Source organism: Mobula hypostoma, chromosome 17 (genome assembly GCF_963921235.1).
Source record: "Mobula hypostoma chromosome 17, sMobHyp1.1, whole genome shotgun sequence".
Classification (NCBI taxonomy): domain Eukaryota; kingdom Metazoa; phylum Chordata; class Chondrichthyes; order Myliobatiformes; family Myliobatidae; genus Mobula; species Mobula hypostoma.
Genome location: NC_086113.1, coordinates 9,716,560 through 9,743,995, shown reverse-complemented (window position 1 = coordinate 9,743,995; position 27,436 = coordinate 9,716,560). Strand labels below are relative to the sequence as shown.

At 43.0% G+C, this 27,436-nt stretch overlaps 1 protein-coding gene across 1 annotated transcript in view; it reads right to left on the bottom strand.

Moving 5' to 3' along the window:
• The window catches only part of jazf1b (JAZF zinc finger 1b), a 247,664-nt gene extending 220,494 nt beyond the window's left edge, over positions 1-27,170 (bottom strand). Inside the window, exon 1 of the mRNA XM_063069538.1 lies at positions 27,001-27,170. Within this exon, the coding sequence (XP_062925608.1) occupies positions 27,001-27,115 (115 nt within the window). The 5' untranslated portion in view covers positions 27,116-27,170. The remainder of the gene's footprint in view (positions 1-27,000) is intronic.
• Positions 27,171-27,436: the final 266 nt, after the last annotated feature.

The window sequence follows — 27,436 nt, the reverse complement described above, 5'->3', positions numbered from 1 at the left end:
TGGCAAGTTCAAGGCACAGAAATACCAGCATTGCATCCTACCAAAGACTCTTTGGCCACTGCTGGTATAATGAAGTTCCAATTTACACTGTCGAGAACCAAGAGAGAAAGGTCAGCAGTTTTCTCCAGAGGTTGCTGGGATTGCCCAGGACTCTCAGCGGCATCACCCTCTACAAAAAGAACACCGAGCTACAGCTGCCCTTGAAATCCTTGGAGGAAGAGCTCAAGGTGACAAGAGCTAGAGAGTCTTGGGAGTCCAGCAACCCAAAGGTGTCCCAGGCAAGAGTCATTGTGAAGACCGGGAGAAAGTGGACAGCGGAAGAAGCCATGCACCAGGCAGAAACTCAGCTGTGCCACAATGTCCTGGTGGGAGCGGTGACCTACGGAAGAGCTGGCTTGGAAAGCTTCCCATGCCTCAGGTATGACATGGCTAAGGGGAGGGAGAAGCATAGCCTCATCCAGGAGGAAGTGAGAGCAGCCTGTGGATGAAGCAGCAGAGAGTTTGGACTAGGTGGGAGCAGGTCGTGGAAAGGAGAGTAACATGGATTGATCTCCGGCAAACAGAGCCACACCGAATTAAGTTCCTTGTCCAGGTGTTGCATGACATCTTGCCCAGCCCACCCAGCCTGCATAGCTGGGAGAAGATTAACGCTCCAGAATGTCTGTTGTGCCCCAGGAGAGGAACCTTGGAGCACATCACGACCTGCTGCCCAAAAGCTCTTGGTGAGGGCCGATACCACTGGAGACACGACCAGGTATTGAAGACACTCAAGGAAGCAATCTTCGTAAGAATCAGTAACAGCAAATGAGCTCAATACTGCAATTGAACCATCAGCTTTGTGAGGCTGGAGAGCAACCAGAAGCAAGAGCAAAGCCACCCACGTTGCTTCTGGCACCTGTCCACGACTAGCAGCTCATGACTAACCTGGATAAACAACTGAAGTTCCCACAGTACATCGTTAAGACCACCTTGAGCCCAGGCATCCTCCTGGTCTCAGAGGCAGCAAAACACATCATCCTGCTGGAGCTGACAGTGCCGCGGAAGGAGCATCTGAAGGAGGGCCATGAGAAGAAGCTTGCCAGATACGAGGAACTGGTCAGCGACTGTCAGAGGCAGGTACGGAGGGTGAGGTGTATGCTCACTGAAGTAGGCTGCCAGGACTTTGCTGGGCAGTCTCTTCACAGGACCTTCAGTGCATTGTGCGTCACTGATACTAGAAGGCAAGGATCCATCGGCAACATCACTGAGGCAACAGAGAAAATCTCAAGATAGCTCTGGATGAAGAAAGCAACTCATGAGGATCTGCTGCACATGCTACCTGAACACAAGTAGTGGCTTGATCAGCCATGGCTGGGTTGTCTAGGTGAGAGTGTCTGACGTGAAAAAACCCGAAACACCTGATGATCCCAGATAACATCACTGATGATGTGTTAAGAGCATCGTAAGATGTATTCCTCAAAGCAGATCAGGCCAAATCTCTGGGAAGGAATAAAGAGCCAACATTTCAGGCCAAATCCCTTGATCAGGACTGGCATTAATCTTGCAACTCCCTCACAACAAATGTTAGTCCTGACGAAGGGTCTCGGCCTGAAACGTCGACTGCACCTCTTCCTATAGATGCTGCTTGGCCTGCTGCGTTCACCAGCAACTTTGATGTATGTTGCTAAAATATTTCTGAATTAGTAAAACTGGATATTCACTTTTTTAAAAATCTTAATCATGCATGTGTTCAATTAGGGTGTAGAATTATTATTAATTTAAACTATCCTATGTTAGCTTGTATTTTTAGAGAAGAACCAACATCCATGTAATTGTTCATTGAATTCTCCTGTAATTACGATATTGCTGCTTCTGTATTTTTCTAGAAACTTCTTAGTTTCCAATAGCAGGTGTCAGGCCTATTTTATAGATTAATTGTTATCACTGGAATTCTGGTTTGCTCTAGTCTGAGTATAAGACAGCCATGATTGGTTTTTCCCTTTTTCTTTGCTCTCTCACCTCCTCTTACATTGTTCATTCTTCGTTCTTGTAACACTTCATAAAATTGCTTAACAATACATTTTATGGCTTATTCTTGACTTCCAAAGAACCTTTGGAAAAGTATCAGGATCCAACACACGCAAGCCTCAATCATTAACTTTACTTCTGTACATGTTTAAAATAACATGTTTATTCCATTCTGGTTTGATATCTGGTTTGATAATTGCCCAAGTGATTGGAGAGAGGGATCCTCTGTATTGAATGACTGACAGCAAGTGACGTTGGAACAAAAATCTGTATCAGACTGGGGCGAGGGATCGGAGGCGGTGGGAGAAAAACTGGATTTTTTACGGGAAGCTTTCTTCAAGAACGTTGGTATGCTCCATCACTTTCACTGAGACATCTTAGCCAATAAATGTTTTAGCAACTTTAGTGTAAATAATGGAAATACATGTCCTGACATGAAGCTTTGCTTACTTCTTACTGGAAAATACATGCTGTTAACTTTAATATGAACCAAGAAAGCTAAGAATTACATTTGTCAGAAGAGATTTTAAAATCAGCCACAAAATAAATGTAAACTAGCATTGCTCATGAATTTTTAGTATGAATTAACAAAAATGGTGTTAGACTCATTATATGGGAGCAATGATACCAGTGTAAATCTTGAGCAAATAGAAAGGCAAGTTAAGGCAGAAGGTTGTGAAAATGAGGAAGATAAATATCCGTAGGCATTTAAGGGGAAAAATATTGTTTTGTTCTAAGAGAATAACTTTAGTTTAACTTTAGCAAGTCCAGTCGGCAGGGCAGGACAGAGATTGTGGATAGGCTAAACTGCATTTAGTTTAAGGCAAGAAGGTTCCACGTAAGGCAGATGAACACAAAGCAGAGATAAACAAATACAATTGAGATGCAAATTCGAATTGCAAGAATATGGTTGAGGGATGGGCAAGACAAGAGACAAGGTGGCATATGTAACAGAGAGGCAGTTGGGACTCAGAAAATCCTTTGAGGAATACAAGGGATGTAGGAATACAATTAAGAAGGAAATTAGGAGGGCAAAAAGGGACCTTGTAATATCCCTGGCAGACAAGATAAAGGCGAATCCCAAAAGATAATTAAGTGTATTAAGATCAGGTGGTTAGCAAGGGAGATAATAGGTATTGGTATTATCTTATTATTGGCACATGTACCAAGATACAGTGAAAAGCTTATCTTGTATAATATTCATACAGATCAAATCATTATGCAGGGCATTGAGGTAAACAAGGTAAACCAATAACAACAGATAAAATAAAAAAGTGCAATATCATTAGGAGATATATTGTGAGATCAAGAGTACATCTGATCATTAGGAAAAAAAACTGTACAAAAGTCTGATAACATTGGGACAGAAGCTGTCCTTGAGCTTGGTGCTAAGTACTTTCAGGCCTTTTTCACCTGCTGCCTGATGGGAGAAATGAGAAGACAGAATGCTGATTATTCTGATTACTGAGGCATCAGGAAGTATAGACAGCGTTTATAGAGAGGAGGCTGGTTTCCACAACTCCGTAGTTACTTGCGGTTACAAGCAGAGCATGCTAAGCCATTATGCATCCAGATAGGATACTTAGACAAAAACTGTTAGGGTCAACGGAGGCATGCCAAACTTCGTTAGCCTCCTGAGGAAGTAGAGGCATGGTGAGGAAAGGCGTAGAGTTAAACAGCAGAGAAACAGGCCCTTTGGCCCAACAAAACCTTTCCGACCAAAGGCCTCATTCTCATCCTACTTGCCTACATTTGTCCCATATCCCTCTAAACATTCCTGTCCATGTACCTGTCCAAATATCTGTTAAACATTGCAATTGCTGTTTCTCCAACAATCCACAGACCCATGACCCACTGTGTGAAATATATGCCCTTTAGACCCCATTTCGATCTTTTCCCTCTCACCTTAAGCCTATGCCTGCGAGTTTTAGACTCCCCTATACTGAGAAAGACTGCTGCCATCCATCTCATTCATGCCCCTCACTATTTTATAAACCACTCCAGGGAAAACAGTCCCAACTGATCCAATCTCTTTCGATAACTCAAGATCTCCAATCTTGGCAACATTCATGTGAATCTTTTCTACACCCTTACTCGCTTAACCATATCCTTCCCACAGTATGGTGAACTGAACTGCACACAATATTTCAAGTGCTGTGTCACCAACGTTTTCTACAGCTACAATATGATGTTCTTGTACTCAAATGTCCCATCTAACAAAGGAAAGTGTGCCATACACCTTGCCTCCTATTGCCCTACACTCAAGGAAATACATGCTTGTACCTACGTCTCTAAGTTTACAGCATTCAATGGCATCGGATGGGAACCTTGAAAGTTGAGAGGCAGCTGCAGGTAAAGGGATGACTGCCAAGTGTAAAAGTCTTCAAATTTTAACCACAAATAAAATGGAAGATCTTCTAATTAACCAAAATTAAGGGCACTTAATTTTTTTTCAGAACTGTATCATTTGCCTACAATGCAATTCATGTACAGCCTCTGAATTCTTCCCACAATTGTACCCTGTATTAACCATCACCTTGAAAGTGTTCAAAAACATGTTAGCTAATGACTTTTAAAACCATATTTCAAAGTCACAATCAATATTAATTCATTATCAAAGAACATCTATATCACTATATACTACTTGAGTTTAATTTTCTTGCTGGCATTTACAGAAAAATGATGTAATTTATGTAAAACTATACAGAACCAGACTGACAATCTTCAAAAGACAACCAATTGTGCAAATAAAATAAATAAATAACAGAGAACATGAGTTGTAGAATCTTTGAAATTGGATACTTAGGTTGTGGAAATCAGTTCAGAGTCGAGGTTGAAGTTATCACACTAGTTCAGAAGCCTGATGGCTGTAGGGTAAGATCTGTTTCTGAACTTGGTGGCATGGCACCCAAGGCTTCTGTACCTCCTGCCCAATGACAGTTGTGAGAAGAGAGCATGGCCTGGATGATGGAGGTCCGTATTTGGAAAAGCATCTTCTGATATATTTCTTCAGTGTCACACTGAAGCAATGCTGAAGACTGTAGACTAATCGAGACGGTACACTATCCGTTATTTATTTATATACACATATTCTTTTTCTCTCTATCCTTTTTCTCCCTCTGTCCCTCTGACTAGACCCCTTGCACATCCTCTGGGTTTCCCCCACCTCCCCCTTTTCCTTCTCCCTGGGCCTCCTGTCCCATGATCCTCTCATATCCCTTTTGCCAATCAACTGTCCAGCTCTTAGCTCCATCCCTCCCCCTCCTGTCTTCTCCTATCATTTTGGATCTCCCCCTCCCCCTCCCACTTTCAAATCTCTTACTAGCTCTTCCTTCAGTTAGTCCTGACAAAGGGTCTCGGCCCAAAACGTCCACAGTACCTCTTCCTAGAGATGCTGCCCGGCCTGCTGCATTCACCAGCAACTTTGATGTGTGTTGCTTGAATTTCCAGCATCTACAGAATTCCTCATGTTCACACTAAGCAAGCACTGCAGTACTTCCTACAATGAACAAAAATGTCAGACATCACAGCAAACAGCTTCCCCTCTATGAACTCTGTCTACACTTCTTGCTGCCTCAGTAAAACAGCGGCATAATCAAATACTTTTCCCACCCCAGATATTCACTCTTCTCCCTGCTTCCAACAGGCCGAAAATAGAAAAACCCAAAAGCACATACCACTAAGCTCAATGACAACTTTTGCCCTGCTGTTATAAGACTATTGAATGGTTCTCTAATGGATGGACTAGAGATGGACCTTGGCTTCACAATCTACCTCATTATGATCTTGCACCTTATTGTCTATCTGCACTGTACCTTTGCACTTTATTCTGCATACTGTTATTCTTTTAGCTTTCCTCCCTTAATCGTTATGTAATGAGCTGAACTGTATGGGCAGTATGCAAGATAAGCTTTCACTGTAACAATAATAAACCAATTCCAGTACTGAGATTTTAATGTTACAGGATAAATGTTTCAGAGCAGCTAAATCCCTTGAAGAACATAAAAGGTTGAAAGCTTCAAAATGAGTGAAAATACATACACAATATTAATATTTATTTTCCTAGATTCCTCATTCTGAACAGAGGAAATATGCTAAAAATAGCAGTATTTTTCATAACATCACACACAAAATGCTGGAGGAACTCAGCAGGTCAGGCAGCATCTATGAAAATGAATGAACAGTCAATGTTTCACACAGTGACGTTTCAGTCCTGAAGAAGGGTCTTGGCCTGAAACATCAACTATTTACTCATTTCCATAGATGTTGCCTGACCTGCTGAGTTCCTCCAGCATTTTATGTGTGTTGCTCTGGATTTCCAGCATTTGCAGACATTCTCATGTTTAATATTTTTCATATGATATTTTTGAACAATTTGTTAAATGAAGGTAACGTTGCGTGATAGCAGATTCGTGATGTTTCAACCAAAATTATGAGTAAATCATTCATTTTCTAAATATTCACTTTCACCATTCCTGATTTTTAAAACCATAAGGCATAGGAGCAGAATTAGGCCATTTAGCTAATCGAGTCTACTCCTCCATTCCAGCATGGCTGGTTTGTTACCCTGCCTTCTCCCAATAACCTTTGACACTCTGAATAATCTAGAACATATCGACCTCCACATGAAATATACCCAATGGTTTGGCCTGCATTGCTGTCTGTAGCAATGAATTTCACCGATTCACCAGCCTTTAGCTAAAGAAATTCTTTCTCATCTCAGTTCTAAAGGGATGAAGGGATGTGCCATCGGGTCCTAGACTTCAATATTCGATAGATTTCAATGAGATTCCGCGCCCCCCTCCAATTCTTCTAAACTCCAGCGAGTATAGGCCCAAAGCCATCAAACACTCCTCAGATGTTAACCCCTTACCCTTTCATTCCTGGAATCATTCTCATGAACCTACTGTGGACCCCCTTCAATTTCCAATAGCAGCACATCTGTTAGTAGATAAGGGGGCTAAAGCTGCTCAAAATACTCCAAGTGCAGTCTGACCGATGTGTTATAAAGCCTCAGCATTACATCCTTGCTTTTGTATTCCTGTGCTCTCAAAATGATTATGAACATTCCATTTGCCTTCCTTACCACCGACTCAACCTGCAAGTTAACCTTTAGGGAATCCTACATGAGGACTCCCAAGTTACTTTACACCTCTAATTTTTTGAATTTTCTCCCCATTTAGAAAATACTCCATGCTTTTATTCCTCTACCAAACTGTACGACCATACACTACCCTATACTATATTCCATTCTCCTAGTCTAAGTCTTTCTAGAGATACCGTGCTTCCTCAACACAACCTTTCCCTCCAACTATCTTCATATCACCCTCAAACGGTCACAAAGCCATCAATTCCTTCATCCAGCTCCGTGACAATTAACATGAAAAGGAGTGGTTCCAACACTGACCCCTGTGGAACACCACTAGTCTCCAGCAGCCAACCACAGAAGGCCCCCTTTATTCTACTCTTTGCCTCCTGCCAGTCAGCCAATCTTCTGTACATGCTAGTACCTTTTTTGTAATACCTCAGGCTCTTACCTTGTTAAACAGACTCATGTTCAATACCTTGTCAAAGGCCTTCTGAAAATCAAGTAAACAACATCCACTGATTCTACTTTGTCCATCCTGCCTGTTATTTCCTGAAACAATTCCAACATATTTGTCAGGCAAGATTTCCCCTTAAAGAAACTATGCCGATTTTCGCTATTGCCCCACCTCCCCCTCGTACCCCATCCGTTATTTATTTTTATACACACATTCTTTCTCTCACTCTCCTTCTTCTCCCTCTGTCCCTCTGACTATACCCCTTGCCCATCCTCTGGGTTCCCCCCCCCCGCCCCGTCTTTCTCCCCGGACCTCCAGTCCCATGATCCTCTCATATCCCCTTTGCCAATCACCTGTCCAGCTCTTGGCTCCATCCCTCCCCCTCCTGTCTTCTCCTATCATTTTGGATCTCCCCCTCCCCCTCCCACTTTCAAATCTCTTACTAACTCTTCCTTCCGTTAGTCCTGACGAAGGGTCTCGGCCTGAAACGTCAACTGCACCTCTTCCTAGAGATGCTGCTTGGCCTGCTGCGTTCACCAGCAACTTTGATGTGTGATGCTGATTTTGGCCTGTTTTGTCATGTGCCTCCAAGTACCCCAAAACCTCATCCTCACCCAACATCTTTCCAACCACTGAAGTCAGGCTAACTGGCCTATAATTTCCTTTCTTGTGCTTTCCTCCCTGCTTAAAGAAAGTTTCAAGTTCTCCAGAACCATTTCTGTATCTAATGATTCTTCATAGAGCATTACTAATGCTTCTACAAACTCTTCAACTACCTCTTTCAGAACAATGGGGTGTAGTTCATCTTGTCTAAGTGACTTACCTACCTTCAGACTTTGCAACTTCCCAAGCACCTTCCCCAGTAATAGCAACAACAATCAATTCTGCCCCTGACACACCCACATTTCTGGCATTCTGCTAGAGTCTTCCACAGTGAAGACTGACACAAAATACTTATTATGTTCCTTCGCCATTTCTTTATCACACATTGAGAAGCCTTGATCGTGTGGATAGTCAGAGGTTTTTTCCCAGGGCTGAAATGGCTAGCACGAGAGGGCACAGTTTTAAGGCGCTTGGAAGTAGGTACAGAGGAGATGTCAGGGGTTAGTTTTTTTTTACGCAGAGGGTGCTGAGTGCGTGGAATGGGCTGCCAGCGATGGTGGTAGAGGTGGAAACGTTAGGGTCTTTTAAGAGACTCCTGAATGGATACATGGAGCTCAGAAAAATAAAGGGCTACGGGTAAGCCCAGGTAGTTTTAAGGTAAGGACATGGTCGGCACAGCTTTATGGGTCGAAGGGCCTGTATTGTGCTGTAGGTTTTCTGTGTTTCTATTATTGCCTCTCCGGCATCATTTTCCACTGGTCCAATATCCATTCGCATCTCTCTTTTACTCTTTATATATCTTTTAAAAACTTCTTGCTTCCTCTTTTATATTATTGGCTAGCTTACCTTCATATCTTATCTTTTCTCTCATTATGGCTTTTTAGTTGCCCTTCCATTGTTTTTTAAAAGCTTTCCAATCCTCTGCCTTCCCACTAACTTTTGCTGTATTATATGTCCTCCCTTCTACTCTTATGAAGTCTTTGACTTCCCTTGTCGGCCACGGCTGCCTCATCCTCCCTTTATTACACTTCTTCATCTTTGAGATGCATCTTTCCTGTGCCTGTCAAATTGTTCCCAGAAACTCCAGCCATCACCGTTCTGTTGTTATCCCTGCTAGTGCCCCTTCTAATTAGCTTGGGCCAACTCCTCTCTCATGCCTCTGTAATTCCCTTTACTCCACTGTAATACATCTGATTTTAGCTTCTCCTTCTCAAACTGCAGTGTGAATTCTATCATATTATGATCACAGTCTCCTAAGTGTTCCTCTACCCTCCGCTCCCTAATCAAATATGGATCACTACATAACACCCGATCCAGAATTACTGTTCCCCTAGCGGCCTATTCCCTTTCCCTCTCCTGACAGTCACCCAGGTACCCTGCCTCCTGCAACTTAGGGGTGACTACCTCCCTGTAACTCCTAGTTATCACCTCCCCATTTTCCCATATAAGCTGAAGGTCACCTAACTACAGCTCCAGTTCCTTAGTGCAGTCTCTAAGGAAATGCAGCTCGGTGCACCTCCCACAAGCAACACACCATTCTCTGAACCCATTCTCATGTATCAACAGAAATAAAACCTGTTGAGCACTGTCCATTCACACAATAGCCACTCTGCTTATGCCTTGCTGCTTTTTATTAGCCTGATGGATCCCCGAGCTCTTCTTATACCTTTATGTTAGCTAACAGACATGAGATTTGAATGAACTGAAATGAAGTATGAACATGAACAGGAATTTGAATTTAGAACACAGTAATAAATTTCACATTACACTAAACACGGGAAGCCAGAAACATTTTTCTTTTAAAGGACATGGTCACCATTTTATTTGCAACAGATCTTATATAAAATGGAAGACAAACAATATCATGAAAATAAAAACAATGCAGATGCTGGAAATACAAAATAAAAAAACAGGAAAAAAAACACAAAATAATTTCTCCCTCCCCCCCCCTTTTTAATTCCCCTTTCTGGCTCCCCTCTTTTCTTCTCAGCTGCCCATCACTGCCTCTCCTTCCCTTTCTCCTCTCCTATGAGATTCCTTCTTCTTCAGGCCTTTACCTTTGCCACCTTTCACCTCACAGCTCCTCACTTCATCCAGCCTCCCGCCAACTGCACACCTTCCCACTCACTTGGCTTCACCTATTGCCTTATAGCTTGTACTCCTTTCACCCCCCCACTGCTTATTCTGGTATCTTTCCCCTTCCTTTCCAGTCCTGAAGAGCCTTGGCCCAAAACACCAATGTTTACTCCTCTCTGTAGAAACTGAGCCTGACCTGCTGAGTTTCTCTAGCATTTTATGCTTGTTACTCTAAAAGCAAAAGATGTTGCAAATACTCTACAAGCCAGGACACATCAATGTCAAGAGAAACAGATTTATCATCAGGACTGGGAAGGAGACAGGGTGTTGGGGGGGGGGTGTCTGATGGGTTAAAACTGGGGTAACCCTGGGGATAAGTGGTAAGCAAGCTTATCTGGGATCAAGGATCAACTTTATTTGCCATATACATTTACATATATTAGGAATTTATTATGGTGTGTTGGTCAGGGTGTGACATAAAACGAAATACAATGTTCAACAATTATAAAGAATAAAGAATTAGAAAGTTACAGGTTAAACAACGGATATGAAATAAAATAAATCGATACTAACATGTATTTACAATGCATTGCAAAAAAATCAATAAAAGAATATTGATAAACATAAAAAAGACAATTGGACAGTTCTGAGCAGGTCAAATTGTGTCAGAGATTAGCTCAACAGACCTACCAATAATTATTAGAACGTGACAGTAGAATTCGAAAATTCCGCAAAACCATAAATTATTGTTAACTTTTAAAAGAATTGAGTTCACCATATCACAGTCCCAAACTATTTCAGATACAATACAAAATTATTTTATGCATTGAGTTGCTGCTACCTGATTGGCTGATTAGATATTTGCATTAATGATTTTTACAGTTGTACCTAATAAAGTGGCCACTGAGTGCACGTTCCATGCAAAGAATGTGAAAAGAAACCATCTAGTCATGATACATTATGGGTAAATAAGAACAAGGTAAAACTACAGAAAAGCATTTAAGTCCATAGACAAAATATGAGAGGAAAACAAAAAGATCCCAAAATTATTTAGAAAAGAAATAATTAGGCAGGCAAAGGAAAATGCAAAATAAATTTAGCAAAGAGTAAAGCAAATAAATCATATTGCAGACTTTAAAACAAAAAAGTCACAAGATGCAGAAGGTTTGAAAGGGCTTCAAATTTACAGCTTATTCTGGAGAAATGGCACAAGGATAATTTTAACATTTATCGGGAAGATTTTAATGGTAGACCTATAATGAAAAGGACATTCAAAGAATTATAACAGTTCAAACTTGGAAAACATAAATATGATTCGTAGCTGCATGTATACCTTTAGGGAAGAGAAAGCTAAGGCACCATTACATGCATAGTAAAAGTATGAAAACGAATAAACACAAGTGATTCTGAAGATGCTGGAAATCTGGAGGAACACACAGAAAATGTTGGAGGAACTCAGCAGGTCAGACAGTATCAATGGAGCAGAATAAGCAGTTGACATTTTATGCTCAGACACTTCATCAGGACTGGAAAGGAAGGGGGAAGAAGCCAAAAAAAAAAAAAAATCAAGAGTACTCACAGACAGTTAAAATCATTCCTAAATTTTAAATATACAGAGCAAGACCAGGAAATTACGAATGAATTGTTTGGTCCTAAGGATGGTGGGTGGAGATGTATCTCTACCAAAAGAGGTATAAGGTGCTCCCTCCCTCCATTAGCCTGCAGGTCACCCTTGAGCAAGTTGTAGCACCTGCTTAGCCACCCCCCCCCAACCCCCAATCAGGGTTACACAAAGCCATGGGAGCAGGTGGTAGATTCGTAAGAGCAGCTGGTGCATATCACAAGTCCTGGTTACGCGACCTCTGACGCCAGGCAGATCATCTCTGAAGAGTATTGATAACGACTGGGGTCACCCATCTTGTAAAGACACTGCCCAGAAGAAGAGAATGGCAAACCACCTCTGTAGAAACATTTGCCAAGAACAATCAAAGACATCATATGACATGGCACATAATGACGATGTTATAGGAAGGATAATGTAATCATTAAACAGAAAAAAAAAGAAATAATTTATAGCAGCACACATTTCATTAAGTACTCTTACCAGTCACTGAATATTTGGAGTAACTGATCATGTTGATAAGGGTAATGTAGTGGATAAACTATAAACGCCTTTGATGCTGTGGTGGTTCCTTAAGGTTGTGGCGATAAGCTCCCACTATCTATTAAATGCTGCCAATTGCATGTGTCTCAAATAGCCTCTGACAGCCAAGTCCAGATCCTTGCCCTCACATGTGGCTTAGCTACTAAGCCCAGTGGAATCATTTCTATTGATAGTAGGAGGGTCAAAGGCAGGTTACTTGCACCTTAAAATGAGCCCCTTTGGACAGATGGGGCTCGTCAGTCATAATTAACAGCCCATCTAGAAGGAAAACTCTGATCTCAAACCTCTACTGCCTTGCCTATTCATAGGGAAGGATTCGGGAGTAAACCCTGAGGCAAACTCCAGAGCTGGAATCACTAAGGCAATCCAACACTGAGTTCAAGGCTGACTGGAAACCCCTGCCAAACTGTATCAATCTCTGCCATTCCTTTGGATTTGTCAACTGAGTGGAGAGGGAGAGCCTGCTACACAGGCAACAGCTTGCTCTCCATATTGTACTGCCTTGGCTTGCTTATCACATAGATAAATGGGACACAACATCCATGGTTGATGTCAACCAGCGGAGGGCCTCAAAGTTCAAGTTCAAAGTAAATTTATTGTCAAAGTACATATATGTCACCATAAACAACTCGAAGACTCTTTTCCTTGTGGACTTACTCAAAAATTCCAATAACCATAATAGAATTAATGAAAGACCACACCTTCAGGGTGGACAACCAGTGTGTAAATACAAGCAGAAAGAAAAAAATAGAAATAATAATAATAATTATTATTAGGCATCCGTTAGTCTCGTGTGACCATGGATTTGCGGCTTGGAAGGTTTCCAGGGCGCAGGCCTGGGCAAAATTGTATGCAAGACCGGCAGTTGCCCATGCTGCAAGTTTCCCCTCTCCGCACCACCGATGTTGTCCAAGGGAAGGGCACTAGGGCCTTTACAGCTTGGCACTGGTGTTGTCGCAGAGCAATATGCGGTTAAGTGCCTTGCCCAAGGACACAACACGCTGCCTCAGCTGAGGCTCGAACTAGCGATCTTCAGATCACTAGACCAACGCCTTAACCACTTAGTCACACGCCAACACAAATAATAATAATAATACATAAATAAACAATAAATATCAAGAACATAAGAGGAAGGGCCCTTGACAGTGAGTCCATCAGTGTAGGAAAAGTTCAGTGATGGGGCAAGTTGAGTGAAGTTATCTCCTTTGCTTCAGGAAGCTGATGGTTGAGGGGTAATAACTTCTTGAAGCTGGTGGTGTAAGTCCTGAGACTCCTGTACCTTCTTTCTGATAGCAGCAGTGAGAAGAAAGCATGACCTGTATGGTGAGGGTCTCTGATGATGGATGGTGCTTTCCTGCAGCAATGCCACTTTACCCATGGTGGACTGGGCTGTATCCACTACTTTTACAGGATTTTCTTCAAGATGCTGGGGTAAACACATGACTGAGGTGAGAACATTTGGATTCCGGGGAAAGGGGGCTCAAGTGCAATTACTATAATGGATGAGAAGCTGGCTTAAAAACAAAAGAAAAAGGAGTTAATAATGACTCTTCAGATAGACTGAAGGTGAGACCTGCTATCCCCCAAGGATGGATGATGTAACCACTGTTCACTACTTACAATAAATGATCAAGGCCCTGCAACCTGAAGTCATTTCAGTATCTGCAGTGATATCATACATGAAATGATATTAAAATCTGCTAGAAATCTGGAGCAAAAACAGAAAATTCTAGACACACTCTGCAGAAAAGGCAACATCAACTTCTCTTTTCATGGATGGTGTTTGACCTGTTGGGTGTTTCCAGCATTTTCTGGTTTTATTTCATTTAGGGATGGGATATAGCTAATGCAGAGAAAAACTACAAAATAAAGACATTAATTTATGAAATTTGAGTGTGCAATTGCCAAACTATGTGAATAAGTGTGAAGTAATGATTTTGATGCGATAAACAGCAAGGCCATATATTCTTTTGGAAATGTGTTTAAAATCATGAAAAGCATTAAAATATCTGAAGGCATGGATTCACAAATGACAAAACAGCTGGTGAACAAAGTCAAAGTCATATAAAGCAAGAAAAAAGGTTTTTTCCAGAGAAATACACTTGAAAAGCAGAGCGATAGTGTTTGATTTGTGTTCAAAGTTCAAAATAAATTTACAAAAGTACGTATACTTCTCTGAGATTCATTTTCTTGTGGGCATTCACAGAAGAACAAAGAAATGAAATAAATGAAAAGCTACAAATGACTGAAAATCAATGTGCAAAAGAAGACAAACTGTGTAAATACAAAAAAAAAATCAAATAAATAAATTGAGAACAACAGCTTGTAGAGTTCTTGAAAATGAGTCCATAGGCTGTGGAACCAGTTCAGTGTTGAGGTGAGTAAAGTTAGCCATGCTGGTTCAGAAGCCTGATAGTTGAAGATTAATAACTGCTCCTGAACCTGGTCATGTGGGAGTGAAGGCTCCTGTACCTCCTTCCTGATGGCAGCAACAAGAGAGCATGGCCTGGATGGTGGGGGTCCTTGATATATTGGTTGGACTTTACAAAAAAATGCTAGTCTCCATATTATAAAAAGGATACGAATGCACTGGAGAAGTCGTAAGACAAGTTTAGTAGAATGATAATAGAAGTAGGAGGATATATCCACCAGGAAAGGTTGTTTATATTAGGGCTCCTTTAAAAAAATGAAAACTTAAGGATAAACTGAAAAAAAAGTCTTCAAATTTATGCTGGTGAAGTTGGAGTAGAGTTTACCCCTTGTCAGGGAATGAAGGACAAAATTCAAAGGGAAAAATCTTTACACAAGGATTATCGAAAAATATTTTTATAAACTTGTTAACACACAAGAATTACTTCATAGCATAGATGTGTTTCAAGAGAAGACAGGGCCTTAGGGTGAAAGAAACAGGATATGTTGATGGGATTATGAAAAGAAAGGTGGGAAATGGCCTTGTTGGCCATAAACTTGTTGGGCCAAACAACGCATTTCATTGCTGTAAATACCATGTAATACTCTCTAATAAAAATGGATCAACAGTAGCATTTTAACATATTTTCCTGAAGACCCAAATAATAAACATGTCCAAAATATCCAAAACTGTACAGCACTCACAAACCCATTTTCTTGTCAACTTTCAGGTGGCCTAGACTGATCATGCTCAATATATACCGCACAGTTCTTAAGTCTTTTTATATAAAAAAAAGGAAGATTCCTGAAGTATTGCCGCTAGTTTTGGTCTCCCAAGCTAACAAACTATCTACTTCTGCAAAGCAAGTGCAACAATCATCAGGCTGGTTCTTAGCATAATTAGATTTGCTGTATGAGGTGGTGGTGAATGGGCTGTTCTTCTATTCACCTGGATCTCAGAATAATGAGACCACAGTAAAATATGACCATACAGTACTGTGCAAAAGTAAATATGTATAGCTAGAGTGCCTAAGACCTTTGCAACATGGAGCAGAGAGCAGAGAGCAGGGAGCGAGTTTGTAAATCTGGCAGGAGCAAAGGATGTTGGGAATGACGAGGGTGACGGGCTGCAGAAGGGGTGTGGGACAAGTGGCAGAGAAGGAGTGCCAGGTATTGGGGAGGGAGGGTGGCGCAGGTGCAGACACACCTAGCCCCGAGACACCAGGCAGGGTCATTTGATTCCAAACAAATGCATGGGAACTTGCATCAAATGTTAAACATTTTTTCAGTGAACCTAAGGTGCTTGGAGGAGAAGACCTGGAACCCCTCAAATGCTCAAGAAGTCGGGTGTTGAGAAAATCAAGGAAGACGCTAAGTTGCATGCACAGATCATTTTTCAGCAACATCCGCACAGACACTATTTAGACCGTAAGGCATGGAGCAGAATTAGGCCAATCAACCCATTCAGTTTACGCTGCTATTCGATTATGGCTGATTTATTTTTCCTCTCAACCCCATTCTCTTGTGTACTCCCCAAACCTTTAGTATTCTTATGAATTAAGCACTTCCACTTGAAATTTACTCAACGACTTGGCCTGCACAGCGATCTATGACAATGTATTCCTTCGATTCACCACTCACTGGCTAAAGAAACTCCTCCTTATTCCTGTCCTAAAGGGACACCCTTCTATTCTGAGGTTGTCCCCTCTGGACTCTTCTACAATAGGGAACATCCTCGCCATGTCCTCTCTATCTAGGCCCCTCAATACTTGGTTGGTACCTCATTCTTCTAAACTCCAGAGAGAAAGGATCAGAGCCATCAAACGCTCTTCCTATGTTAATTGTAGTTGAAGAGGTGTGGAACTGTTGTTGCTGAAGCTCTTTGTCAAGGAGTTGAATTCTCAAATACTTTATTCTTCCTTGAGCTGTTGTTTAATGTCAAGCGGTCTCCAGGTCTGTGTGGCTACAGCTGGCTGTCCCGAATCATGGCAAGCCCTGCAGCTGCATGAGGTGATTCATATGCTTAAGGTCCACCCCAAAGACACCTTTCACACCTGCTGTGACCCTACCACTGGCAGCTTGGAAATGTAGCCTGCTCACTGCATGTGATCCAAGGACCTGGTCAGCCAGACCACACCTTTAGACACTGGGCTGTGAGTATCAGGCCTAGGTAAGTGCAGACATAAAAGCCATCAGGTGTCCATCTTGGAAGGGGGGGGGAGGGGAGACAGTTGAGCATAATATGTTTCCAATATTGGGAGAGCCTAGAGACCAGAGGGCCTCAGAATACAAGGATGTCCCTTTAGAAGGAATTTCTTGAGCCATAGTGTGGTGAATCTGTGGAACTATTTGCCACAGACATCTGTGGAGGCCAAGTCATTGGGTATATTTAAAGTGGAAGTTGATAGTTTCTTGATTAGTAAGGGCATCAAAGTACAGGGAGAAGGTGAGAGAATGCGCTTGAGAGGGACAATAAATCAGCACAACCAAATGGTGGAGCAGGCTTTTTGTGCCGAATGGCCTAGTTCTGCTCCTATGTTGGACTAAAGTTTTAACTTTATTTTCTTTCCCTCCCACATTGAGGACATGGAGTCTGCTAGGAGCAATTTCACAGACCATAGCAGACTTTCAGTACTTCAATGTTCTCATTCAACAGTTAGTTCTCCTTTTATGAGGCCATTCCCCTACACATTGTATTGGAGCAGGGGTTCCCAACCTTTTTTATGCCATGGACAAATACCATTAAGCAAGGGGATGGGAACCCCTGCATTAGAGTCAATATAGTCCTGTCCATATTTAACATCCTGAAACATGCATTTTCTAGGAGACAGGCAGCAATGTGAAGCAGGAACTGCTACTGCACTATCAGTTCCCCAGATAAGGAGACAGAAAACACACTGTTGGATTTCAGTTACAACCTGAATAAATACGTTAGGAATCACTCCATTTTATACAGCTTCTCCCCTAATGTATCTGTGACAAAACTTCTATGTATTGTGAAGTTTAAAGTCAGGATTATCATTTGAACCCAGTCACTCCAATGGAGATGACTAAAGTCAACCACACATCACATCAGGGTCAGACACCCTGAGCCAATAGGCTGGTCCTGGACTTATTTCCTGGCATAATTTATGGTTTTATTACTATTTAATTATTTATGGTGCAACTGTAATGAATTATTTCTGATTTGCATAAATGATTTATTAAATTATAAACTAAAATTAAAACATTGGAAACAGGTACAAAGTTGGTGAAGTTTGCTAGAGGTGCAGATTTGGTTGAGCCCTATTAAAGTTTGCATATTGTGGTTGAGTTACTACAAGTTGTGAAACATTCTGTGACAAAAGTTACATAGGCATTTTCCATCAATGTGCATGTACAAATTTATAATGAATATAATAATATAAATTACAGAGGCCGCAATACTTAATTAGCAGGAAATGCATGCAATTTTTTTTTACATTCTACAGACAGATGTCCGGAAATAGAAATAGAGTCAGAATAGAGATAGTTTATTTTTGCTCAATTTTTGTTTACATTTGCTGACAGTATGAAGGGCAGCAATGAGTAACCTTCTGGAGCTAAAATAACTGAGAAAGGTACACCTAATAGTAGATATCATAGGATTTAATTCACACTACAGTAAAATATCGCAATTTGTATTACAAAGACTTATCCCCTGCACACAGATTTAGCTTTGTGATACATTAGTCAAAAAGAAACAGTACTCAGATCACTAGTTGTGGATAAACCTTTCAGAACCTATTTACTCTCTATTCAGCCCTTCTGTCACTATTCCACTTATAGATTAATCATTTATACTGATTTGTGTCAATAAAACATCAAAAGTTAAGTCAATGTTAACAGTTGCATTCAGTATAAGAGGTGATGTCGGGCATTATAATCATCTTCATTTGCAATGTGCTAATAATTAATTGCATTAGTGTGCTCATAATAATTGTACTAGAAAACGATGCCTTAGACGCCAAGATGTTTCTCATCAACTTCAGCTTGGCGTTTAACATGATCGTCCCTCAGAGGCTGGTGGGTAAACTGTCCTCACTGGGACTCAACACCCCTCTCTGTAACTGGATCTTCGACTACTTGACAGAAAGACCACAGTCAGTCCAAGTTGACAGCAATACGCAAGCTCTATCAGGCCAAGCACTGGATCCCCCCCCACACCCCGCCACTAAGGCTGTGTGCTCCATCCACTGCTGCTCACATCGCTGACTCACGACTGCACTACCAGATTCAGCTCAAACCACATCATCAGATTCGCTGATGATACAACAGCGATTAGCCTCATTGGCCACAATAATGACTCGGCATAAAGGAGGAAAAAGGCTTGTCAAATGGTGTGAGAAGAACAATCCGAGTCTCAATGTGGATCAACAAAAGAGATGATTATGGACTTCAGGAAAGCGCAGGTCAACCACTCTCCATTGCATTTCAATGGCTCTGCCGTAGAGAGAGTGAAGATCACAAAGTGATCTCCTTGGTGTGTATGTAATGGATGATTTAACCTGGACCCACAACACCACTTCACTAATCAAGAAAGTACAGCAGCGACTACACTTTCTGAACAGATTGAAGTGTGCAAGGTTCCCTGATTCCACTTTAACAAGAGTGTCCTGTCTAGCTGCATCATGGTGTGGCACGAAAGTTCCAAGGCACCGGATCACAAGATTCTGCAGAGGATAGTAAAATCTGCTGAGAAGAAGATCACTGGGGTCTGCCACCCCCTTATTTGTGACACTTAATGGCAGCATTGTATACAAAGGGCATGAAGTATTGATGACGACCCCTACCACCCACCCCAAAATCTCCTTGACCCACTACCATCAGGAAAGGAGGTACAGGAGCATCAGAACTGGGACTGCAAGACTGGATAACAGCGTCTTCCCTCAGGCTGTGAACACCTCCACTCCATCCACCAAAAGCAGAATTTACCTGTGGCCTACTATTTTAATTCCTAACCCCATTCCCCTTCTGACATGTCGGTCCACGGCCTCTTCTTTTGCCAGAATGAGACCACTCTCAGTGTGGAAGAGCAATACCTCATATTCTGTCTAGGTAACCTCCAACCTGATGGCACGAACATTGATTTCACCTTCCGGTAATTTTTTCCCCTTCTCCTTCCCTCTTCTTCTATTCCCCACTCTGACCACTTACCACTTCTCTTCATCTGTCTATCACCTCCCCCCCGAAGCCCCTCCTCTTCCCTTTCTCCCATTGTCCACTTTCCTCTCCTTTCAGATTCCTTCTTCTCCAGCCCCTTAGCTTTCCCACCCACATGGCTTCACCCATCACCTTCTAGTTAGTCCTCCTTCTCCTTTTCCTCTTCCCACCTTTTCATTTTGGCATCTTCCCCCTTCCTTTCCAGTCCTGAAGGTGGGGGGAGGGGTCTGGGACTGAAACATCGACTGTTTAATCATTGCCATTGATGCTGACTGACCTGCTGAGTTCCTTCAACATTTTGTGTGTCTTACTCTGGATTTCCACCACCTGCAGAATCTCTTGTGTTTCAGGCAAATGAATACCCTGCCACCGGGGTCTCGTCACTAGGGCAGTGAGCTGTTTACTGTACTGTTTACATGTGCTGTGCACTTCACATGCACTTTGAATTATATCTTAGTAACTTGTTTGTGGTAATATTTTGTTTTATGTACTACGTGTGATATATGTATTGTGGGTGCATCGTGCTCAGGAGGAACATTGTTTCATTTGGTTACATAAATGTACAGTCAGATAACAATAAACTTGAACTTGATATTATTTTGGAGAGTTGCAAAGCTCAAAGATCAAAATGTTGCTTCAATGCCACAGGCTTCCGTTGGATAAGTCAGGTACCTTAAACTGAAGTACTGTACTACTTGTTCAAACCTTTTAACAAAGTAGATGCCCTCCCCAGTGTTCCAGATGATTTATAGTATATTAAGTATTAGCTCAGGGCATTAACATTGTAATTAATAATCAAGTGTTTCTATACAATTGATATATTGATTACTTTCCAAGGAGAAGTATCTTCATAAATCCTTCTCCTATTACTGCTTTTGTCAAAGAAAATATCTTGCTTCCACCCTTTAGTTCCTCCCTGCTTTTCTCCCCATTTTTATTTCATGTTATTTTGGAATATTTTATTTTATGTTATTTTGTGTATTTAAGGCAGAGATTGATAGGTATCTGAGTAGACAGGGCATCAAAGGTTATGGTGAGAAGGCGGGGGAGTGGGACTAAATGGGAGAATGGATCAGCTCATGATAAAATGGCGGAAAAGACTCAATGGGCCGAATGGCCGACTTCTGCTCCTTTGTCTTATGATACAGCATGGTAACAGGCCTGTGCCACCCAATTACACCCATGTAACCAATTAACCTACTAACCCGAAGTCTTTGGAACATGGGAGGAAATGAAAGCATCTGGGGGAAACCAATGCAGCCACGGGGAGAATGTACAAACACCTTGCTCACAGTGGTGTGGAATTGACGCTGTAATAGTGTTATGCCAACTGCTACGCTACCATGCCACTCCATTTATTGGACTATTGCTCAAAAGCTGTCAGAGATAACTTTCTCCCCCAGTTCTTATGAGAGGTCACAGACAACTTGGTCTCTTTACAGATGCTTTCCTCATTTGCTGGATATTTTCTATTTTTATACTGCATGCACAATATTTTGGTTTCTGTTAATGCATAATATATGATATCATCATTCATATCAGCATATTTAGTTTCAATTTTGATGGGATCATGCAGTATTTGGAATGAGAAGTGGCAGATAGAGTTCACTGTGGAGAAGTGATTCACTGTTGGAAGGCTGAACTTGAAGGCAGAGTTTATGGCAGGACTCTTAGTAGTCTGGAGGAACAGAGGGATCTTGGGGTTCACGGGTGCAAATTGATAGAGGGTTAAGAAGCCCTACGGTATGTTGGTGTTCATTAGTCAGGGGTTTGAGTTCAAGGAGCACAAGGTAATACTGCAACTCTATAGCACTCTGGTTAGACCGCACTTGGGAGTATTAGGTTTAGTTTCGATCGCCTCATGATAGGAAGGATGTGGAAACATTTGAGAGGGTGCAGAAGAGCTTTACAAGTATGCTGCCTGGATTAGAGAACATGTCTTATGAGGAAAGATTGAGTAAGTTAGGGTTTCTATCTTTCAAGCAGAGTGAAAGGTTACCTGACAGCAGTGTATAAAGACTATGAGAGGCATATATAGAAGAGGCACCAAGTGTGTGTTTCTGTGGAACCAATAGTTAACATGAGAGAACATAATTTTAAGCTGATTGGAGGAAAGTATATGGGGTATGCCAGAGGTATTTTTAAAAAATATTTTATACAGTGTTAAGTGCTTGGAACCCACTGCCAGGGATGGAGGTAGAGGCAGATACATTAAGGACATTTAAGAGATTCTTAGATAAGCACTTGGGTGATAGAAAAGTAGAGGGCTACATGAGAGGGAAGAGTTAGATTGATCTTGGAGTAGGTTAAAAGGTCGGCACAACATCAGGGGCCAACACTCTATAGTGTTCCATGTTTTATAACAGATCACTGGCACTTCTATATGGTCATAGTAGCTGATACAGTTTTTAAATAGTTTATGTTACAGTATTTACATAATTATAAAATGCTATATGAAATACAGTAGACCTTTAAAATTATATTTCATTAATATTCATTTTTTATTACACTTGCTTCATGAAGTTGGGACTTTAGATGTTTCAAACCATTTATATTAAGGTTGGAGGTTATCTGCCGTACTAGTAATGATTTTCCTAGTCTACCCAAGGGTTTTTATTTCAACGCATCATTATTCAAAGCTCTCATAAATTGAAATCTCTGATCTGCAATCCCCTTTACATCAGTGACTACTACACCAGATTTAACCTACAATTATTTTTCAGGAGCGCTCGTTCATAACTTTCAAAGCAGGTGTATCAAACGTATCATCTGCAGAATGATATCATTGGTTTCATCTAAGACTTGATGAAATTCAGACTGCTGAGTCTCCTGGGTACTGTCAGAAAGCTATTTTTAGATTTCGCGGCACATCTAAGAGACATTTAAGAGACTCTTAAATGGACATGCAGATGAAAGAAAACTGAATGGTTATCTGGGAGCAAAGTAAATTGAAGGGCTGGCACAACATTGTGGGCTGAAGGGCCTGTCCTGTCCTATGTTCTATAATCAGCCCTTTGCACTTAGAACAAGAGTCAACACTGACTTGTAATGGACACAAAAACAGGAAGAAAGTGGTAAGTATGAGGTATAGATGGAAAATAGTGAATAAAAATGAGGGAGAACAGCAAGACTTATTGGGTGGCTGAGTTAGGGACAAGGGCAGGGATTAACAAGGCAACACAGAAGTCAGGGTTTGGAGACGGTAAGTGGGGCCACAAGAGAGGAGGGGTTGTAAGGTAGACAGTACGACCTATGGGTCTTAACTGGGAAGAGAGAAGGTCAGCTGCCAGGATATACTCAGAGAGGAGATGAGGCAGGTTAGGCGAGAGACCAAGATGATAGACAAGGTTCAAGCAAGATGCCCCAGAGGCCAGCATGCAAGGGAGGAAATTGGCAGGGCAACTATGGGTTCACAACAGCCTAGAAGTTAAGAATACAAAGCACAGCAGAGGTGGGACAAACAGCCCATTGGCTTGGAATACTGGGACTCTCTGTGGTGGTGGTTGGTGCTTTGGGCAAGGTGAAGCCAAAGAACATATTCAAGAAGGAAGGGAAGAAGGGTATTTGGGGATGGTCTGACCACCAGAATCTGTCCATGATTGACTGGGACTTGATGAGAAACCTATCCTTATTGCTGGAATCTGCAACCCAAAGTCATTGGAAGAACTTAGTGGGTCAGACAGCATGTATAGAGGGAAGTGGATAGTCGACATTTCGGGTCAAGATCCTTCGTCTTGACTGAAGGTGGTGGGAGGGTGATAGGCACTGTGGTGGGAATGGGTAGAGTAAGAACCAGCAGGCATTAGGTAATCTAGGTGAGGGGGAGTGACAGAAAGATGAGGATAAAGTCAAAAGGCTGGAGATCATAGAATATAATAGGAGAGTATGGACTAGAGGGAGGGAGGGTATGAGGAGAAGCAGTGGGAGAAATGTGTAGGTGATGGGCAGATGGAAAGAGTGGGGTAGGGGAGGGCGTAGACATGGGGTGACAGGATTAGTAAGATCAAGAGGAGAGAGAGAGAAGGGGAAAGGAAAAAAAAAACATTGAGATAGGGTTATGGGGGAGCCCAAGTTTGAGAGTTTGATGTCCATGCCACCAGGCTGGAGGCTGCCCACGTGGAATATAAGGTGTTGTTCCTCTAATATTTATTTGGCCATGACCTGGCAATGAAGGAGGCTATGCACAGCGTGGGAATGTGAAGTGAAATTAAAATAGCAGGGCACTGGGAGATCTCGGCTTGCACGGTCGGTGGAACGGAGGTGTCTAACAAAGCAGTCCCCTACCTGCATCTGGTCTCACTGATGTAGAGAGGTCGCAATGGGAGCGCCAGATGCAATAAATAACACTGACTGGCTCACCTGGATGGACCATTTAGGGCTGTGAATGGTGGTGAGGGAGGAAGGGTAGGGGCAATTGTAACATTTAGAGTGGTTACAGGAGCAATAACCTGGAGAGGAAGGAGGATCAGCAGGGAAGGATGAACTATGGCTGCTAAGAGGAATAGATAGAGTGGACAGCCAGCGCCTCTTCCCCAGGGCACCACTGTTCAATACAAGAGGACATGGCTTTAAGGTAAGGGGTGGGAAGTTCAAGGGGGATATTAGAGGAAGGTTTTTTACTCAGAGAGTGGTTGGTGCATGGAATTACACTGCCTGAGTCAGTGGTGGAGGCAAATACACGACTGAAATTTAAGAGACTACTAGACAGGTATATGGAGGAATTTAAGGTGGGGGGTTATATGGGAGGCAGGGTTTGAGGGTCGGCACAACAATGTGGGCCAAAGGGCCTGTACTGTACTATTCTATGTTGTGTTCTATTTCTTACATTCAGCTGCATCTTTCCATCCTCGGTCACTTCCACCCATCACTTACCAGCTTCTGATATCACACCCATCTTCATCTATCACTTGGGTCCACCAATCATCTACTTGCTCTTACACTACCTTTTTTCACTGGCTATCTCCCCCTTTCTATCCAGTCCAGGTGAAGAGTTCTGACCATCTCCCACCATAGATGCTGCCTGACCCACTTCTGCATTGAGGTGAAAAGGGTTTGGACAGGTGCCACAGGGAACCTAGGGAGCAGGAATTCATATTTGACTGGTGGGAGGAGAACAGAAACTTCGAAGCAGAAAATGGGAGGTTACAGATATTAGCTCTGATCCCAAAAGACATCAATACGATCAGAGCTGAAAGGGAAGCAGACAGGATGAATGGACCTGTGCATTTGGTAAGGATAGGTTTATGCTGATGGGTGAAATGGGGACTAGGAAACAAAAATATCCAGGCCTGGGATTATGAGATTTTTGGGTTGACATCTGGGATCTGGACATATTGAGTTGGGGACCAAATGTATGCTTTGATCTGGCATGTCAATCTCCAAAAAAAAAGAAACAGGAAGAATGAAATGCCATTTAGCTGCAGCCCATGAATCCCTGCAAACCTGGGTGAGGTACTATTCCTTTCAGGACCACTAAAGAACTAGAAGCTTGCAGAGTCTATATTAGACTATAGAGCATTACAGCACAGTACAGACCCTTCAGCCAACAACGTTGTGTTAATTTGTTAACCTACTCCTCTTTTTGTTCCAAAGAAAAAGCCCCAAACTTGCTCAACCTTTCCTCTAATCCAGGCAGCATTTTGGTAAATCTTCTCTGCACCCTGTCTAAAGCTATTCTTCCTATAGTGAAGTGATCAGAATTGAACACAATATTCTAAGTGTGGTCCAACCAGAGTTTTATAGAGCTGACGAAGTTTATTCTGCCAGGAATCCAATCATTTTGTTGAAAAATCCCAAGACACAGATCCTTTGCACACTTAAAGTTGAAACTCGGAATTCAGGTAGCAAAGGTAAGAGTTGTAAATGAATGACAATCAACACACTATCAGTCATGCCACAGTTTAGGCACAAGACACCCTAACCACAATTTAATGTATGCTTTGCCTGTTAAACACACACCATAAAAAAAGTATTACAGATGCCACAACTGTGTGAAAAACTATAGCAGATCAAGCCCACCTTCAAAACTGAGTCGAACATGGTTTAAGTGTACAATCAGGCCAAATTTTACAAACTTCTCCAGAGACCAAGGAAATGTGTTTAAAATGATACCCACATTTTACAGCTCCCTCCCCTTCCTTCAATACTGGGCTGCAACACAGTTTAAATCCTGAACATAGTTAATTTAACAAACATGTCCAGAGACCAAGAAAACGTATTTAAGATTATACCCAGACCTTTCAGCTCCCCCATACAAGGCTGCAACACGGTTTAAATGTTGAACAGGGCAGATTTAACAAACTTCTCCGGAGACCAAGGAAATGCATTTGAAATCATACCCAAACTTTTTGGCTTCTTTCCCACCAATGGCCCCCACCCCAGTACTCGGCTGCAATGAAGGCTTTGCACGTTTAACTCCGCCCCAAAGCGTGAGCGGGGCTGATCCCTCCGGGGAAGGCTCAGGTGCAAACCCTGGCACACCTGCAGGCGAAAGCGCGGGGGGGGGGAGAGAGCAGCGACTCTGCCCCAGGTCGAAGCCCCCCCGGTCCAGGGCAGTTTGACAAGCTCCCACCCACAACCCCCTGTCCACCCCACCCAGCAGCCGTTGCCATGACAGCGGCGGAACCCGGACTCCCACCCAGGCCTACGGACTCTCCCCACTCCACTGGCCGCCTCCCCTCCAGCCAGCCATCCAGCCGGTGACCGCGCCCCGGGGAGAGGGGAGGGGCGGCGGGGGGAAGCAGGTCCGGCGGAGTGCGCGGCCTGCGAGCCGGGGGTGGGGTAGGGTGAGGGTGTGGAACGGCCCGCGGGCGCATCGGCCGAAAAGCCTGGACGCAGGTTCGGGGGTTTGAGAAGCGCGACCGGTACCTCACCCAGCGGAGGTCTCCCTCCCCACACCATCCTCATACCCCACCCCCCCGGCGGGCGGGCGGCCGCTCCACGCGAGCCGCGGCTGCCCGCGGGGCCCGGGGGCCGGAGCGCTGAGCGCGGTGGCGGCGTAGGCGCCTCCCCTCCTACCGATGTGGTTGTCCTCGATATGCTCGATGAGCTCCCACAGCGTCTGGAAGTGCAGCCCGCAGCCCCCAAAGCGGCAGGTATTGGAGAAGAAGGAGGCGGCGGCGATGCCGGTCATGGTGCTACATGGGTCCGGGCGGCGGGAGGAGGGGAAGGGAGGGGAGGGGCGGGAGCACAGAGCGAGCGCAGGGACTCGCACATCCACTGCACTGCACTCCCGGCAGTCAGCCCTCCCACCCTCTCCCCTGCATCCTCTGGCTGTGTAAAGATTACCCTCCCACTCTCTCCCCTGCACCCTTGTACTCTGCAAAGATTACCCTCTTGCCCTCTCACACTCTCCCCAGCATCCTCATGCTGTGGGAAGATTGCCCTGCACCCTCGTGTTCTGCAAAGATCACCCTCTGGTCCTCCCACCCTTTCCCCTACACCCTCGTGCTTT